Source organism: Procambarus clarkii, chromosome 40 (assembly GCF_040958095.1).
Source record: "Procambarus clarkii isolate CNS0578487 chromosome 40, FALCON_Pclarkii_2.0, whole genome shotgun sequence".
NCBI lineage: Eukaryota > Metazoa > Arthropoda > Malacostraca > Decapoda > Cambaridae > Procambarus > Procambarus clarkii.
In genome coordinates this window covers 16,441,130-16,461,004 of record NC_091189.1, presented here as the reverse complement: position 1 = coordinate 16,461,004, position 19,875 = coordinate 16,441,130, and the positions used below count along the sequence as shown (strand labels likewise).

At 41.7% G+C, this 19,875-nt stretch overlaps 1 protein-coding gene across 2 annotated transcripts in view; it reads right to left on the bottom strand.

Annotated features, from left to right (window-relative positions):
* LOC123757741 (major facilitator superfamily domain-containing protein 6) overlaps positions 1–19,261 on the bottom strand; it is a 38,299-nt gene extending 19,038 nt beyond the window's left edge. Inside the window, exons 1-2 of one of the 2 annotated variants that reach the window (XM_069338749.1) lie at positions 19,146–19,261; positions 17,823–18,068 (exon numbers count right to left, since the gene is read on the bottom strand). In XM_069338749.1, the coding sequence (XP_069194850.1) occupies positions 17,823–17,919 (97 nt within the window). In that variant the 5' untranslated portion in view covers positions 17,920–18,068; positions 19,146–19,261. The remainder of the gene's footprint in view (positions 1–17,822; positions 18,069–19,145) is intronic. The other variant, XM_069338750.1, reaches the window with a different exon arrangement.
* Positions 19,262–19,875: the final 614 nt, after the last annotated feature.

The following is a 19,875-nucleotide window of genomic DNA, read 5'->3' as shown; positions in this document are numbered from 1 at the left end:
GTCACCGTGGTGACCTGGTGGTGGTGTTGAAAAAGGCTGCTCGCTTTGGGGGTTCGGTGCCCCCTTCCTCATTCCCTGTTTCATCGGCGGCGGTCTTGCCGCCTCTCCCGTCTCCGGCCGTCTCTTCTGTATTTTCTGCGGTGTCGCAGGAGGTTACCGTCTCGGAAGCTTTCGCCTTCTCCTGTGCGTTCGGCGGCGAGACCGTCTCTGCGGCCTACGTACACTTCTTCGGTGTCTTCTGCTTCCTCGGAGGGTGTGTTTCGCACTCCCCTGCCTCGTTATGCGAGTTGCGTCGGCGAGCTTCGAGAGTGACCGTTTCCGCCTGATTTGGAGATTCCTGAGCTTATGCGGGCCCCGAGGAGGTAGGGGGATCGTTCCCCTACCGACATGGAGTATTTGGTTTGGGAGGCTTATAAGCACAAGTATCCTCTGGATAAGTTCCCTGAGAAATATGTTCCTGTCTCCGAGAAATGTCTTCCTATCCCGTGATTCCTTTGTTTGCTATATGTTGTGGGTTGTTTCCATTTGTGTGCATGGTTGTAGGTCGCATGTGTGTGTTGGTGGGGCGGGTTGGTTTTCCCGGTTTCTACGTGCTCCGGTTTGTGGTTGTGGGTTTATTTGTGTGGATTGTGTGTGTGTCCAGTTCCTGTGCGTTCCGGTGTTTGTTCGAGTGTTGTGGTTGTGGATGTCCTGTTTTTATGTTTATGTGTTTTTTTATTATTGTACTGGTTGTGCGCTTGTTAGTATGGTGTTAAGTGCCCTTCAGGCTGCTAGCGTGGCCCGGCCTGGTTTTGTTCTCACTGTCATGTATCGCGGTTGTGCTTTTCTTTTTGTTTCTGTTATATATTTGTATTTCCTTTTTTGTTATTATTATCATTTTGTATTGGTGCCTCTCCGTGTGTGGTATCCGGGGCCAGTAGGATTGTTTTCTATTATGTTCCGGTGTTTGGGTTGTTGGGCGAGGGTTTGGGTGTTATAATGTTGTCATTTCTGTACTGTATTCCACTGTGTTTGTAATTATTGTTGTGTTTTTGTGGTCGGTCATTCCGGCCGGTGTTTTGTGATTTAGAACTTTTGTTATTTTGTAATTTTGCGAGTTTGTACTTTTGTATTCTGCTTTTGTTCTAGTTTGTTTTCTGTTTTGTTTTATTGTACTTATACGCATGCTTGCATGTAAAAATAAAAAATAAAAAAAAAACATGTAAAGTTACGGTCGCTTTTTTCCTAGTGTGGTGAGGAGTACGCTCCCGGAACAACCACAGACTACACACTGACTCAATGGTCGGAACAGTATCAAAGAGTAACGTTGAATCAATGCTATTCTTAGATATTGTGCCCACTGGGAAATACCTGTTGGTTTGTGTGTGTGTGTAATTACCTGAGTGTAGTTTCAGGATGAGAAGAACTACGCTCGTGGTGACCCGTCTTCCCAGTTCGATGTAATTTAACACTGAAACTAATGACGGGTTTTGCCTCCACCATCACTTGTTCCAACCGTCTACCACTGTTTGCAAAAGAAAACCGTCTAATATTTTTTTTCGTCACGTTTGTTTTCTTAGCTTGAATCTGTATTCATCTAGTTGTGCTTGCGGGGGTTGAACTCTGGCTCTTCGGTCCCGCCTCTCAACTGTCAGTCAACTGGTGTACAGATTCCTGAGCCTACTGGGCTCTATCATATCTACATTTGAAACTGTGTATGGAGTCAGCCTCCACCACATCACTGCCTAATGCATTCCATCTGTTAACTACTCTGACACTGAAAAAGTTCTTTCTAACGTCCCTGTGGCTCATGTGGGTACTCAGTTTCCACCTGTCCCCCCCCCCCTTTGTTCGATTATCCTCCCGTGTTAAACAATTTATCTTTATCTACCCTGTCGATTCCTCTTAGAATTTTGTAGGTAGTGATAATGTCTCCTCGAGCTCTCCTATCTTCCAGCGACGTTAGGTTCATTTCATGCAGCCTTTCCTCGTAACTCATGCCTCTTAGTTCCGGGACTAGCCTAGTGGCATATCTTTGAACTTTTTCCAGCTTCATCTTATGCTTAACAAGATACGGGCTCCATACTGGGGCCGCGCGCGTGTGTGTGTGTATGTGGTTTGCACAGTGCTCATCTTCAGGGAGCAAACAAAACATGGAATAGTATCACCCACATAACTGCACGACTAACGGTCAGGAAGGAAGCATATATATATAAATGCAGAAGCAGGCATCGGTTGGCCCGTGTGTGTCAGGGACGAATAGTGTACTCACCTAATTGTGTTTGCGGGGTTTGAGCTCTGGTTCTTTGGTCCCGCCTCTCAACTGAGGTACAGGTTCCTGAGCCTACTGGGCTCTTATCATCTCTACACTTGAAACTGTGCATGAAGTCTGCCTACACCACCTCACTTCCTTGTGCACTCCATTGTCAACTACCCTGACACTAAAAAAGTTCTTTCTAATATCATTTGGGCATTCAATTTCCACCTGTGTCCCCTAATGAGTGTCACTTGTGTTAAATAGCATGTTTTTATCAACCCTATCAATTCTTTTGAGAATCTTGTATGTGGTGATCATGTCCCCCTAACTTATTTCTTCCAGCGACATGAGGTTTAATTCCCGTGGTCTCTCCTCGTAGCTCATACCCTCTCATATGGTATGAGTACCCTCGCTTACTCATACGTAGCTCGTGGAGAAGGGTTGGGGGGGTGGGGGTAGATCCAAGGCTACATGGAGGTCCTTAAACGATAAGACGCCCAGTGGAATAATGAAGTACGTAGTGGAGTTACTGTGCTCGGGAAAGATTAGAAGTGTACTAGTTTGGATAAAATAAGGTTGGTATGGTGTGTCAAGTGCTGCCATACAGTCCATGCACGAATTTTGTGCCTCTATATTTTTTTTCCACTATCGCCCTCAGGATGGATATTGGGTGCTTATTAGCTAGATCGTGTCCGGGGGCACCTAATGCAGGACGTTTCGACACAATTTTGACTAATTTTGAATGAGCTTGAAGAGCGTGTAATAGCCAGAATGACCAGACCATCAACCAGAAGCCCTGGTCAGAGACCACGCCGCGGGAACATTGATCCTTTGAGTCACCTCAAGGTAACTTCAGCGGAGGTTATAGGTGGTGTACATAACAATTAACGAAACAGCAGACGACTTATTAGTCCATATGACACAGCTCTTATTTTTACCCAATCAAACTGAGAACAGGAGATACCTTTTCACCCACAGGGCACTCACGGAACCGCCTACCCGCCGAAGCCGTAACTATCAAAACTGTTAAATGTTAAAATCCAATTGGAAAAGATCAATACAAATAGGGAGGGACCTTCGATAATCTGTGGCTTCCTGTCTTCGTCGACGCCACTAGTGTTAGTGTCCTTCATGCAAATTCCAACCTGTCCTCGACTTCCATTCCATCCAGGTGTCGACCCCACATCACTTTTGGGTCTTTGTTTGGAGGACGGGCTGACGTGGGTGAAGCATTTATCAGCCCGTCCTCCAAACAAAGATCCAAAAGTGATTCCATGCACCCGCCAAACCCTCTGTTTATGAATGAAAAGCGGTTTACACACGACTCACAACTGCTGACGTTCGAACATATCTGAAACAAGTGCTTCACTGACGAATTTTGTTCGAATCACAACGCTATAAATGCTTCACCCACGTACTACAAATACAAATAATCGGCAACAGAACTTTAACAACTGACCTAACCTATCCTATGCCTATATATACACAATATGCTAATATATTATAATATTAATTTATACTTGAGAAAATTTCCGTTTTGAATGAACAGCATGTTAAAATTTATGAATGCGTCTGTGGGGTTGACCGCTGAATGTAATGGACTTGAGTCGAGGACGGGTTGGATTTATAGCGTTGGGGTTCCAACAAAATTCGTCAGTCGTTGTTCCGGAAGTGTTCGAACGTCATCAGTTGTGAGTAAACCGATTTTTATTCATATACAGGAGATTTGGCGGGTGCATGGAATCAGTTTTGGGTCTTTGTTTGGAGGACGGGCTGCGGGTTGCACAATCTGGAATCCCAGGCGGGACAGAATTCAGCCCGTCCTTGCATACAAAGATCCAAGTTCGTTAATCCAGCAGCCAAACCCCTTGTTTATTTTTAATACTCAGCATGTTAAAATTGATGAATGTGTCTGGAGAGGACGGGTTGCAGAATTGGGTGGGCATGATTCCTTTTATCTCATGTCTCTATTCATCTTGCAGTAAATAGGTGCCCAGGAGTTATTTCGACGACTGTTGTGTGGTTGCATCCTGGGAACGGTTAACAGTTCAACCTTGGGTGGGGATGGGGGGGGGTCAACCTTGGGTAGGGAGGGGGGGGGGGGAGAACTCGATACAAGCCTGAAGTGTAGTTCGACCTTGGGGAGGAGTAGTGAACTGTCCCCCAACAAAACTGTTTATTTCTGGCTCCTATATTCTATCGTGAGTACCTAATATATAGTAGCCCTATAAGCTCTATTAACAGCCTGATTAATAGTTCCTATCATTGTAACAAAGAGGCCACTGATGCCACAACACCGAAATTGAGGTTCATTAAATGCTAAAACTGGTTGAACAGACAAAACAACCATTTAGTTTTAGTATTATAGATTATTAGATGGTATTTCCGGCGGTGGTCGGTCGGAGTCTGTCTGTCTCTGCCCACAAGATGGGTATGGGGTGCATAATAAATGAACTAAACTAAACTCTGTCTCTCCCGTGTCCTTGTGCATCCCTCCCTCCTGTTTACTCTTGCCCTCTCCCTTCCGTTCTCTCTGCTCCTCTCCCTCTTTTTGCCTGCCCCTCTCACTCCCTCTCATTCTCTCCCTTCGTTCCTAACCCACATTGTTTCTCCCTTCCCATTCTCCCTCTCAGTGCAACCTGTCCTACAAAGAACGTCGCTTTTCGATCGCATGCGTTACACAAGGTCAAAAATTGCCGTACTAGCAAATGAACGCGGCTGGCGAAAGTGACGTACGGTCCCGTTTTCTGTTTTGGGTCCTCTGGTAGGTTGTAACACTGTAAAAGTGTTTGGTTTAGTTTAATACATACATGGAGTACATGAGTCACAGACAAGGATCTGAGAGGCGCCAGGTTGTCGGCCTGAGATCTCACACCTCAAAGCGTTAATGACCTCAAGTGACCTGAGGTCAGATCATGAGAATTTCACCTTGCTTCCGCTAAGCTTATAATTGTAGCCTGTTAGCCTTCAAACATGCCGACGTTTAAGGAGTGGCTTGGTAGAGAGCCGGAGGCTATCTACTTATGGGCGGAGTTAGTACTAGGGTCCCCAATATATACTCGGAGAGCTTTCGATATTGAGCATTAAGCATTAAGCATTAACAGACAGAACGGCAGTCAGCAGAGCAGAGAAGACGTCCCTAGCAGGGAGGCTGTCGGCCGGCAGGGGCGAGACAGTCTCTGTCAAGCTACAGACCCCCCCCCCCTCTATCCAGCTATAGGCAGAGACACTTGGTGAGTTGAGCAGTAAGGTGACTTGGTCGTGTTTTACAAGTGTTGTGTGATGATCAGGGGCAGTCAATTGTAGTGCTCTCAGATTCTTGGAGGATGACTCACTTTGAATATTAATCGTTAACATTTTAATTGGATTGCTTAAGTTATGATACTTATCATGAAAAATATAATTGTTGAATTTATTATTTAAATGGTCTTTCACTATGTTCCCTAGAGAGTTGAGTTGAGGTGAGAAAGCCTCTGTGGTTACTGGTTTCATGGTTTAGAATGAGTACATGATAAAGATGGGACCATACTAATAATGATCTCTTGATAACATCTTTGGTGAATATTGTGATACAGACAAGTTCCATTCCTTGTCTTGTATGTAATGATCATGAATGGATGGTGGCAGCATTTCGTCTTCTACTATCTACTAGTCTACTTCTACTATCTACTCTTCTCCTTCTACCTATCTACACCTCTCCCTCCACCCCTCTCTAAACTCTCACTTTCAACTAATGACCCTCCTCGCTCCTCCCACCTCTCTCCCTCTCACCCCAAACCCTCACTAATTACTTCACTATTCATTTCTTTCCTTCCGTTTCCTCTTATACGTTTGTGGCAATGATTATGTATTCTAGAGTTCTCTCTAGAGTTTCGGGTAACTGATCAAGTGACGGCGCCTTGTAGTCTTAGCACCTAGGTAGTCGAATACCTAGGTTACAAGGTGTTGAACCAGAGAGGTTGCCTTAGGAACTCTGGGAGTGCTCTAGAATAGTTAGCTAACTGAGGACGGGATAACGGACTAGAGAGAGCTGTTTCCCCCGGCCTCGTTAGTTAACTGGGGGGGTGGAATAATGGACAAGATAGAGCTATTTCCCCCCACCCCCCGTTACAAGGTTAAAAGAGGGCACTAATTTGATCGGTTTCTTGACGTTGGGAAACCTTAGGAAGACGGGCAGCCCAGTGGACAAAAGATGCTCTAGTAAAATTCAGTCAACGTTATCGACGTTGAAACAACATCGATACCAACCGTAAAATCTGTTTTAACACAGTAGTTAGTTTAGTTCATTTATTATGCACCCTATACCCATCTTGTGGGCGGTAGTACAGTAGACAATTAAACTCACATTTCATACTTCATAGGAGTCGCTGGGATTCTATCTAGAAGCCGATCCTCCAATCTTATACTCTATTTTATAGATAAAAATACTAGTTAGAATTAATTAGTCAATTACGTTTATAGAAAATATGTCCTGTTTACGCGTATTTGCGGCCCATCAGAACCGTACTAACCTAGGCAACACTCCTAACATACCGAGGTTGATGCTCAATATTCCAATAATACGTCAATATTACGGTGTTGTGAATTTCACTAAACCACGGGAATTTTAACGTTGTGACCGATAGCGTAAAAATTACGATTCGTTAAGTGTGAGGACAGGTTGTGGCAGAGATGCATCACACGAAGAACTGGTACCGAACCTATATATTGGTGCGGTGTGAAGCAAAAGTGTCATATTGAAGTTGTGTGAAGCAGGAACATCATACTGAAGGGGTTTTAAGCAACAGTGACTTTGTACTGAAGCGGTACGAAATGTAATGAATTTATTTTAGGGAGAACCACCTCGTTGTATTGGCGAGGGCCCTTAGCCTGATTAAAGATGAGATCATACGGCTTTCGAGAAAGGTTTGTATAGTTTTCACGTATAACCTTGCATATTATCTTCTACCACCCCCATTAATATAATTTATATGGAGAGTTATTGCAAATTATTGGTTAAGGAATAACCAAAATATATATATATATTGAGCTAGCTCTTTCACAAAAAAAATAGAAAACTTTGAAATCCACCACTGATTCAGCGAAATACTGGTAGGCTATCGTAGTTTCTATTTTTTTTTATCTAATTCCAGGAATCACTCTATGCATCATTGAACATATGCAATTGTTACCCATAAACTCCTCTGTGCTCATTCACTGTTCACAGGACTAACAAAATTATCATCTTATCATCTACGGGTGTTACGAATAAAACAAAACAGGTTAGAAGCTGTGATAACTGGTCAAATACTCATCCATTTGTCCAGCTCATACAATTTCTTTGTCTTGACAGTGGTTGATTCTTGTTCTAGCTATTTGAATTCCTTCCCATTACTTTGAGTATGTAAAAGATTGTATCTCTTTGATAATACATCAGTGGATATGTATCTTATTACCCTACGCCTGCCTCAATTTATTTAGAAAATGTGAGAAAAAGGAATGTTAATTGAGCGATCACGCAAGAGCTTTAAAGAGCCGAGCCAAACTGAATCTAGCCTAACCTAACTTAGGTTAAGCCAAGCTAAATTAAACTGACCTGGCCTATTCTAGCCTAGCCATATATTTTACTTTTTCAGTTAGACAAAACAACGTCTTCTCCATATATCTGGACATCATCTGGCCATTAATACACCAAACACAATTATTGGAATATAACCAATAATTGATATTGAAGGATTGTCCTGCAGTTGAGAATTCAGCTTAGTGACTACGTGGGTAATGGATAGCCTGATACTTTTCGTGTTGAAATGAGTTGCCCATTCTTGTAATTGTTCAACTTGAGCCCCTATACAAGGTTGGCTTATCAAGATGCTGGTCCAGCCCCTCGCATAATGAGTCAGACTACTCACATTGAAAGACTTAAGAGTGCTTTTCCTAGAGGACCACGACGATAAATAATGGTATTCCACCTTCCGCGTCTATGCCATATAAACTGTGAACCGGAAACTTCGCGATTGTCCAAGTCGATATGTTTAAACTCACGATGTCATGGGTGGAAATACTATTGGATACCGACGTGAGGTTCTCGAGAGTTTAAGACAGAGGTTCGGGTAATGTTTCTTCTAGGGTTCCCTTCACTGTGAGCGTTTTGGCCCAGTCTAGTAAAGGCTACAAGGACTCTAGTCGTTAAGTAACATGGGATGCTACTTAAATAGCGTCCCATGTCAAGCTGCACATTTTTTATTGCTTGAATAAATATTGAGAGCTTTACACACCCTTCTATTTGCTAATCTTCACAGATTACTACATTGTTGCACCCCTCTCGTGTTATGACGTGATGCATTATTCCTTTGAATTTTAGTTCATGATGGATGTGGTATATATTCATGTTTTCCGAGGCCAATGTTGAATATGTGGGTGAATTTCAGTATATTGAAGGTATAGATGCATGCAGGTCAGCTGAGTGCGTGATGACGTACATCGTGGCTTTGAATACGCTGCGATGCTCCAGGCTGCTTAGTAATAACCTAATAGGCAAATACGTTTTGTCCACGAGTAGACACGCCCTTATACGGAGAAAGATGCGTCTGCCTGAGAGGAAGAAGGATACCAGAGGGAGGAAACGAGGAAGATACCGGAGGGAGTGGTGTGAAGAACCAAAGTAGAGGGAAGGAAGGAATTATCAAGAGTAATCGCCAAGCCATTACGAATATTTAACACTTAGAAGGGATTTGGGATGGGACGGACGGGGAAAAGGAATGGTGCCCAACCACTTGGACGGTCGGGGATTGAAAGCCGACCTGCATGAAACAAGATCGTCGCTCTACCGCCCAGCCCAAGTGGTTGGAGAAAACGTGCAAGGATGGAGAATTCCTGTGGATAATGGAATTCCCATAAAGAAGCCTGAGGATGGAGGGAGAGAGTGAAGAGGGAGAGGGGTTAGCGGGGAAGGCAGGTTGAGGAAGGAGCTAATGCTTGGCAACTTGCCAACCCCCGTGAAGCGAGCATGTCCCATAATGGCTGGTGGGGATCTCCCTCAAGAAACCAGCCCAACTACCCACCACAACAAAAAACTAGCACCGCCAGCATAGCCAAAGCGAGTATACATTTCTGTCACTATTTTGTGGTTTCTCAAGGAACATCGAACCCAGTTTTCAAACAAGTCACTCGCTATTATGTTAGCTGTGTGCTGATAACAGAATGCTGTTGCCATCAAATCTGTAGACTCGAATCTGGTAACAAGGCGTCTCATGTAAGTAAAATTACACACACACACACATATATATATATATATATATATATATATATATATATATATATATATATATATATATATATATATATATATATATATATATATATATATATATATATATAAAATGTGTGAGTGTGTATCACGAAAATTAACACGTGATGAAAAGCAGAATAAACATATCAATTGTGTCACTAGCTCTCCGCATATGTCAGTTCCTTAAATTTAGAAACCTGTACTTGTGGTCGGTCTCAAAACCCATTGTTGATGTCACGATGTACATCGATATTGTTAAGTAGCTCATCAAGACTGTAACTTGCTCAGTTAAATGCGTTGTGGGGTTCAGTCCCTGAACTCCACAGTTCAGTTATATATAGCAGTCTCCGTGGCGCAGTGGTAAGACGCTTGCTGGGGAGGATTTACTGGGCGAAAATCTTTAACTGTAGCCTCTGTTTAACTCAGCAGTAAAATGGGTACTTGGTTGTAACGATTCTTCGCGGGGGTCATATTCCAGGGAACATAGGATTAAGGACTTGCCAGAAACGCTACACGTACTAGTGGCTGTACAAGAATGTAACAGCTCTTGTATGTATGTAAATGTAAATATTATATATATATATATATATATATATATATATATATATATATATATATATATATATATATATATATATATATATATATATATGTGTGTGTGTGTGTGTGCGGAAAACCCACAAAGAAATGTGAAAGAGAGATGAACGTTTCGGCCTGTTAAAGCCGAAACGTTCATCTCTCTTTCACATTTCTTTGTGGGTTTTCCGCACACACACACACACATATATATATATATATATATATATATATATATATATATATATATATATATATATATATATATATATATATATATATATATATTATATATATATATATATATATATGTGTGTGTGTGTGTGTGCGGAAAACCCACAAAGAAATGTGAAAGAGAGATGAACGTTTCGGCCTGTTAAAGCCGAAACGTTCATCTCTCTTTCACATTTCTTTGTGGTTTTTCCGCATATAAATGATCAGTGTTTAGTGATCGTCAATTATTATATATATATATATATATATATATATATATATATATATATATATATATATATATAACATGTGCCTCTGTAACCCTTTCCATTACCGCCCACAAGATTTGTATGGGGTGCATAATAAATGAACTGAACTTACCTTCTTAAGAAACGTCATGTTTTATCTTTAGCCATATTAGGTTCTTTTTCTATTGTTGCTATTACCTTTGTGTCTATTTTATCTCTTGTTCTTTAACATTAAGCCTTCTGCAATTTTCTTTTCTATATTCCTACTAACTGCCATGATATACTTCAATCTTCTCTTCTTATATATTGACTTTCTTTTGCACTCTCATTACACATCTCATAATGGTCCACGACCATTATGTATCCAGTACTATTTCTCATCTTCATATCGGACATGGACAAGGACACAATCTATAATACTGTATCTTCCTTTGCAGATGACACTAAGATTTTTATGAGAGTAGATAACATAGAGGACACAGCAAACCTCTAATCAGATGTAAATCAGGTCTTTTTATGTGCTACAGAAAATAATATGGTGTTTAATGAAGTTCCAATTCATGCGCTACGGAAAAAATGAAAATATAAAAACGGAAACCACATATAAAACGCAGTCAAATCATAACAGAGAACGAAAATGCAATGTAAAGGATTTGGGTGTATTCATGTCGGAAGACCTTACCTTTAAAGAACACAATAAAATAGCCGAAGAATAATGAAGAAGAAAAAATGACAGGTTGGATAACAAGAACCTTCCACACTAGAGATTCTATACCGATGATGATACTTTTCAAGACGCTAGCGCTCTTTAGAGTGGAATACTGTTGCACAATGACAGCCATTTCAAAGCTGCAGAAATTGCTGACCTGGAGAGCGTGCAGAGATCCTTTACTGCTAGAATCCACTCAGTAAAAGATTTAAACTGTTGGGACCGACTAAAATGCCCAGATCTGTATTCTCATGAACGCTGGTGGAGAAAGATACGTAATAATTTACCCGTGGAAAATAGTAGAGGGGCTGATCCCAAACCTGCACACACAAATAACACCACATGACACCACTCGACAAACTGAAGGAATGGTCGAACAAATGGTTGTTAGAGTTTAACCCAAGCAAATGTAATGTAACGAAAATAGGTATAAGGATTAGGAGGCCAAATACAAGGTATTATTTGGGAGATGAAATTCTTCAAGAGTCAGAGAGAGACTTGGGGGTTGATATCATGCCAGACCTGTCCGCTAAATCCATGACATATCAAGAGGATAACATCAACGACATATGTCAGGCTGGCCAATCTTAAGAACAGCCTTTAGAAACTTGTGTAAGGAATCATTCAGAACTTTGTATACCACATATGTCAGACCAATCCTGGAGTATGCAGCTCCAGCATGGAGTCTATATCTAGTCAAGCATAAGACTAAACTAGAGAAGGTTCAGAGGTTTGCCACCAGACTAGTATCCGAACTGAGAGGTATGAGCTACGAGGCGAGGCTACGGGAATTAAACCTCACGTCGCTAGAAGACAGAAGTTAGGGGGGACATGATCACCACATACAAGATTCTCAAAGGAATTGATAGGATAGATGAAGACAGGCTATTTAACACAAGGGGCACACGCACTAGGGACACAGGTGGAAATTGAGTGCCCAAATGAGCCACAGAGATGTTAGAAAGAACTTTTTTAGTGTCAGAGTGGTTGACATATGGAATGCATTAGGAAGTGATGTGGCGGAGGCTGACTCCATGCACAGTTTCAAGTGTAGATATGATAAGAGCCCAGTAGGCTCAGGAACCTGTACATCAGTTGATTGACAGCTGAGAGGCGGGACCGAAGAGCCAGCGCTCAACCCCCGCAAGTATAATTAGGTGAGTACATGAGACCAGAAGGCATGGCAGGATGTGTAGAATACCCCCGTTGAAGAGGAGAGGTGCAACAGGTACTCTGAGAGGGAACTCTATCAACATCAGAGGCCCGAGACTGTTCAACACGCTTCCACTACACATAAGGGGCATAACTGGCCGACCCCTCACAGTGTTCAAGAGAGAACTTGATAAACACCTCCAAAGGATACCTGACCAACCAGGCTGTGACTACGTCAGGCTGCGAACAGCCGTGGCCAACAGCCTGGTTGACCAGTCCAGCAACGAGGAGGCCTGGTCGAGGACCGGGCCGTGGGGACGCTAAGACCCGAAACCATCTCAAGTAACCTCGTGGTAACGACGGACCGAAAAGTCGTCATTTCCTTTATTTTCAGATGTTTGGGCTGGATGTCTAAATTTTCAGCCACGTTGTTGTGACTTACTGTCTGCACGGAGGTATATTTGACAGACAGCCGGCTTCCTGCCCCCGTCGGCTATTAGAGGAACTTTTGTATTGGCAGCCAAATTAACAACTTCAGAAAAACGCTCATTGATCATTTGGTAACGCAGATGTTTTAAAACACTTCAGGCAGTGTCATCTCGGCGGGAACACCGTGCAGCTGGAGGATATGAAATGGCAGTAAACAAAAAATATATAAAAATATGTGAACATAAAAATATATTTTCAGTCGCATATAGTCCTAGGGACCATTCAGGCGTGTTCGCATAAAATATATAAATATATTTGCGCTTTTTGTCTTGTGCTCACCACAAAGGTCACCACAATTGTAAACTGCTTAGCAAAGATTGTTGTGATCCAGCTAAATAAATTTTAGGATTCAGTTCCCGAGCCTATTATGTGTCTCTTATGTTTTTTTATTTATCACCTACAGGATGGGTATGGATGAAATACATAATCAATTCAATAGTCTAATCTTTATATATTTAAAAAAAATGCGATCGAAAGCCAAAACAGGGTAAGTATTTAGTGAGGGATCGTATATATGTTTGAGCTAGTGACTAGAGTCGACAGTAAATAGAGCATTGAACCGGCCCCCAAAGTGTTCGTGTGATAAGAAGCCATGGTCACACAAAGATACATGGTAAAACAAGTTCTAACGTGGTATTTCCACCACCGGCCGGAGACAAAGGTTGCTGCTTCAGTCCCGTTGAAATCTCCAGTCAACTTGTCCTCACCTCTGTGGTTGAGTACTGCTCAATAACTCCCTATTCTATAGTAGCTCTCTATTTTTTCTTAAACTGTCATATTATATAATTAGAATTAGAATTCCAATTTACGTTTGTGAACACACATCAATCATATTATGTGGTCGAGTAAACATTAACCAACTGCACCATATACAGAACAGATCCCTAACTCTATGTAAGACAGATGAAAGCTAATATTCACTTCAATTTACTTATGGAACACCATTCTCTAGTGGCCTCGATGGAGACAGGAAGCCGACGGCTTTTCAAAAGATCCCCCCCGCCCTTTTCCTGATGTACTTTAAACTGCCATAATGTCTTGGCATTTATGGCTTCTGCAGGTAGGCAGTTCCACGAGTTCAACCTTGTGGGTGAAAAAAGTTCCTCCTGTTTTCTGTCCTACATTATTTCTTGTTGAGCTCGAAGCTGTTGCCCCTTGTATCTAATCTTTTAATGAAGTGGTCTGGCTTAATGTCTCCAACTTGTTCAGTATGTAACAAGTTTCCATAAGACGAGCCCTGTTATGTTTGGTCTGCAGTGTTGTTAGCACTGAAGCCCTCAACCGTTCCTGGTGTGAGAGTTGGCTTAGTTCTGGGATGATTTTTGTCGCGCTGTTCAACTTTCTCCAAAGCAGATATGCCTTTCTGAAGATGAGGTATCGATGCTTGGATACAGTAGTCCAAGTGTACGTACTTCAGTACGTATACGCACCAGAGATTTGAATAGTTGGATAACTACTTTTTTTTCCTTGAAGTCAAAGGTTTGTTTAACTCTTCGTAGGATTTGGTTGGCTTCTTTTACTGCAGCTCCCACTTGCTGTGCAACTTTCAATGACTGGTGGATTCTGACTCCTTGGTCATTTTCTTCATCAATCTGCTGCATAGTGATGTTGGCTTTGTAATGTTATCCAGTTGTGATGGGCATTGTTATGCCCCGCGTGATTTTCTTGCCTTTGCTTACTTGCATGGTCTTGCATTTTTCAATATTACATGCTGGTTAGCAATGTGTAAATGTACGGCCGCGTTCATGGTAAAAAAAAAGTCTTTTTCTTAACCAGTTCGTCCTCCCTCATGCCTTGTGTCATGTTCTGAAAATTTTCGTAATATTCTTTTGATACGGAAATGGGTATACCCTTCAATTTGACTACATAATGGAAGAGGTATATTTTTGTGTTATTCCAAGGGCATTGTTAAATATCTGAGGGACTTGCAATACAATGAAGGTATAGATGCGTGGTGGAAGGTCAGCTGAGTGCGTGATGTATAATTGTGGGTATACGCTGGGATGCTCCAGGCCATAACAGGGAAGAGGATGGTTTACCTATAGTTGATTTCAAGAGTTGTTCCACTCCCTAAACCCAGTGCTTACCTATCATATCAGTGACTAAGGGAGTAAGGGCTAAATACTTTGTGCCTAGTGCGCTTTTGACATTCCTTTATGTTTAAGTTGTCATATTTTCCTTAAAGTTGTCCTCAGGCCAGGCTCGATAAAGCAGCGGCCGACACCCCCCCTTCCCAAGACGCATTCGTCAATTTTAACGAATTGTGTATTAAAAATAGGTTTGTTCTCATATATGAATATAATTTTATATTAGAATGCAATATATAGTTAGGCTTGATTAGATTAGATATTTAGGTGCCAACAATTATTTGCATTTGAAGTACGTGGGTGAAGAATTTCAACCCGTTCTCAACTCAAGGCCATTACATCCAGCGGTCGACCCCACAGACGCAGTCATAAATTTCTACAGGCTGTTCATTCAAAACAGGAATTATCTCAAATATAAATTAATAATATTATAATATATTAGCATATTGTGCATATATAGGCATAGGTTAGGTTAGGTGTTTAGATTCTGTTGGCGATTATTTGTAGTACGTGGGTGAAGCATTTACAGCGTTGTGGTTCGAACAAAATTCGTCAATTCGTCAAAATTCGTTCCAGAAGTGTTCGAACTTCAACAGCTTACACTTTTGTGAGTCGTGTGTAAACCATTTTTCGTTCATAAACAGGGGGTCTGGCGTATGCACGGAATCACTTTTGGGGGTCCTTGTTTGGAGGACGGGCTGATGCAAGGAATCACTTTTGAGTCTTTCTTTGGAGAGAATTTACAGAGTTGTGCTTCGAACAGAGATCACCAGCAAGCATTGTTCGAGAAATTTTTGAATATCAAGCGCTTTTTTTTTAATTTATAACGGGGGGAGTTTGGCGGCTGGATTAACGAGCATCTGTTAATGAGAACGGGTAGAGTTTTTTAATGAAAAACACTTTACACACAACTCACTGCTGATAATGTTCGAACATTTGTTGAACAGTGCTTCAATGACGACCTCTGTTCGAATCGCAACTTTGTAAATCCTTTACCCCACGTACTACAAATAATTGCCAACAGAACCTAAACGCCTAACTTCGATTTAACTATACACGAAATTCTAATATATTATGATAATATTTTATATTTAAGAAATGCCAGTTTTTAACGCATAGTATCATTACTGCGTCTTTGGGGTCGGTCGCAGCCTGCACGAGCCTAGCCTGAGAACCGGTTGCTATTTCGCCATTATAATGTTCACAGATGATGGGAAAATATACGAAGCGTAGATTAAACATATATAGTATATGAATGAATCTGGGTGGATATAAACAAGGAGCTACCTAACATTGTCCCCAATACGCCTTCTGCAGTTTCCTTAATTCTTATGCACTTGATACGAGACAGCGTAACAGAAGCTGTCTGCAAGATGGTCTAAGTGGTTTTTCCAATTTAAAAAAAGCAAATGTAAAATAATGAAAAACGAGCCTAATTTAACATACGGGTTATGGAGGTCATCACAAAATCCGGAGCCAAAACGCTCAGGTTCACTTAGTGTGCACGCACACAAACGCACACGCAGGCGCGCGCACACAGCGTTCTGGATTCGTAGTTCTGTGGCCTGGGGATCGATCCCTGGCGGTGCGAAAACAAATGCGCAGAGTTTCTTTCACTGATGCCCCTGTTACCTAGCAGTAAATATGTACCTGGGAGTTAGCCAGCTGTTACGGGCTGCTTCCTCTCTGTTCTCACCTATTTGTGCTTGCAGGGGTCGAGCTCTGGCTCTTTGGTCCCGCCTCTCAACAGTCAATACTGGTGTACAGATTCCTAAGCCTACTGGCTCTGTCATATCTACATTTGAAACTGTGTATGGAGTCAGCCTCCACCACATCACTGCCAAATACATTCCACCTGTTAACTACTCTGACACTGAAAAAGTTTTTTCTAACGTCCCTGTGGGTCATTTGGGTACTCAGTTTCCACCTGTGTTCCCTTGTTCACGTACTACCCGTGTTAAATAGTTTATCTTTATCTACCCTGTCAATTCCTCAGAGAATTTTGTAGGTAGTGATCATGCCTCCCCTTACTCTTCTGTCTTCCAGTGTCGCGAGGTGCATTTCATTCAGCCTTCGTAACTCATGCTTCTTAGCTCTGGGATTAGCCTAGTGGCATACCTCTGAAATTTTCAAGCTTCGCTTTGTGCTTGACAAGGTATGGGTTCCATGCTGGGGCCGCATACTCAAGGATAGGTCTTACATATGTGGTATACAAGATTGTGTGTGTGTGTGTGTGTGTGTGTGTGTGTGTGTGTGTGTGTGTGTGTGTGTGTGTGTGTGTGTGTGTGTGTGTGTGTGTGTGTGTGTGTGTGTATTCACCTATTTGTGTTTGCAGGATCGAGCATTGTCTCTTGGATCCCGCCTTTCCAGCCATCGGTTGTTTACAGCAATGACTCCTGTCCCATTTCCCTATCATACCTAATTTTAAAATTATGAATAGAGTTTGCTTCCACATCCTGTGTGTGTGTGTGTGTGTGTGTTTGTGTGTGTGTGTGTGTGTGTGTGTGTGTGTGTGTGTGTGTGTGTGTGTGTGTGTGTGTGTGTGTGTGTGTGTGTGTGTGTGTGTGTGTGTGTGAAAAAGTTGACAGTTGAGAGGCGGGCCGAAAGAGCCAGAGCTCAACTCCCGCAAGCACAACTAGGTGAATACACACACACAATTATATATATATTATATATATATATATAATCATCTTTTCCTATAATGTCATTCATTCATCGTCATTCTCAACAACACACATGCATAATAGTGCACATAAAAAAATGGTCACCTTCATATCAAGGTAATTTAATCAAATAAATTGAAACATTACAATACATGTAAAAATATACATAATAATGGACTCACCTCCAAACAAGAGGAAAAAGAGGATCTTGACAGGAATGAATTCCTTCTTGATGAAGTCCTTCCAAACCCGATCCACCCATGCCGGCCGACCTATCATCGTTCAGCACACTCTACGTGTTCCTCCAGACGCTTCACGTGTTCTTCCAGATGTTCCTCCAGACGCTCCACTTGTTCCTCCAGAAGTTCCACCAGACGCTCCACGTGTTCCTCCAGAAGTTCCACCACCTGTCAGATGACGTTCACAACCTGTGTCAATAACCATTTTTAGACGCAAGATGTAATAAATGTAGCCTCTGGAGACTAAACCACACACCAGAAGATGAGGATACGACGACGTTTCGGTCCGTCCTGCATGGACCATTATCAAGTCGATTGTGATAATGGTCCAGAACAATCTACTTGATAATGGTCCAGGGCAGACTGAAACGGCGTCGTTGCCTGTGGTTTAATCTTCATATCTTCAGCCACGTTATTGTGACTCATTGTCTGCCTATGATAGATATAACCACATGGGCCGCATTAGACGCAGCACATATTAGATGACACATGGATGTTATAATTCCATGTTATACTTAGAACTCTATCCGTTATTGCATCGAACTTGTGTTATCTCTTAACTTTCCGTTTATTAACAGTTTTGTATTCATGTGTAGAAAATTAAATACATTTCAGTGTGGTTTATTAATTCTCCACGTGTTTAGCTAAATGCAAGTTACTATGGCAATGTATTTTTTTGTCATTATACCTATTTCATAGCGTACAAAAATACATTTTTTGTATTCCTATTTCAACCAACAGACTTGTCTAAACGTACACATAAATAAGGTGAAATGTTTAAGGATTTTATTAACTCCCATGTAAGAGAAAAATTCACACGATAATATATAACAAAAAATTCAGAATTTATTATTTCTCGAATTCAAGTCACTCAATAGGTTTATTGTAGAATTACAGACACTAGGTGTCTCCAGCTGATGTCAGTTTTCTTCAGTACTGGTCAATTTTCCAGGATAAAATATAATTATTGACTGGTCGGTAAACACAAGTCACGGCTTAATTTAACACTCCAGAGGTTAACAAGAGGCTTAAACCCCATGGTTAAATTTTATAACTTTAGTTATCTGTTTAATTGACACTATTAAAGATCACAAAATAAAGAAAATATTCGTTTGCTAAAAAGTTGTTCCCTAAGTTTCGTATAAAAAATATCGAAACATTTATACAGCTATGCACAACTCTCGTAAATTTGGCTTTTTTAAGCTATAATCACACAGCCTAAAATGCCGCCCCAATTTGTAGGACTGCGTATGCATATGGTAGTACCTGCTTGTGCGTAGATCAGGAGGGAAGCGGCGGGGGGGGGGGGGGAGGCAAAAAATGGGTGACACAGACAGGAGAATCGCCAAATCACGTCCTTCTCTCACCAGTGTTGGAACGCTACTGAGAAGCGTTCATCCAGAAGACCTCTTCCCCCCCCCCCCCCCCCCGCCCCTCTCCTCATTCCCCTCCCCGCTCTCCATCTTCCTTCACCTCTCTTCTCCACCTCTCCTTCAACAGATACCTTCAGTCGGCCACAATCAGAGTTACAGCCCCGCTCCTGTGCCAGGTAAGTCCACTACGGGCTCACCATAGCCCGTGCTACTTGGAACTTTTGTTCCGAGTAGATGAATCTAAAACAACAACAACAACAAACGGCCATGATCATTCCAAACCCGTCCACACCGTTACACTAGATGTAGTGTAGTTAGTCTCTCTTGGGGCGGGAGGATCACGATGTTGGTTTAATGAACTGAGTGGACTGAGACTGGGTACGATGTATTAGCTAGTAACTACAGTTCTGTAACTTCCTCTACTATACGAATTTCGTGGTTGCAAATTGTCAAAAGATGGCGCCTACTCAGAAAACTGTAACTAGCACCGTCTATCTTAATATTCATTAGTTTCTAAATAGCATACCAATAAGAGCTTAAAAAAACAAATCTAGCAAAGAAAAAGCAATCTGATTTATAGGATTTTACCGACACACAAGACTAAAGGGAACATTGTTCAAGTC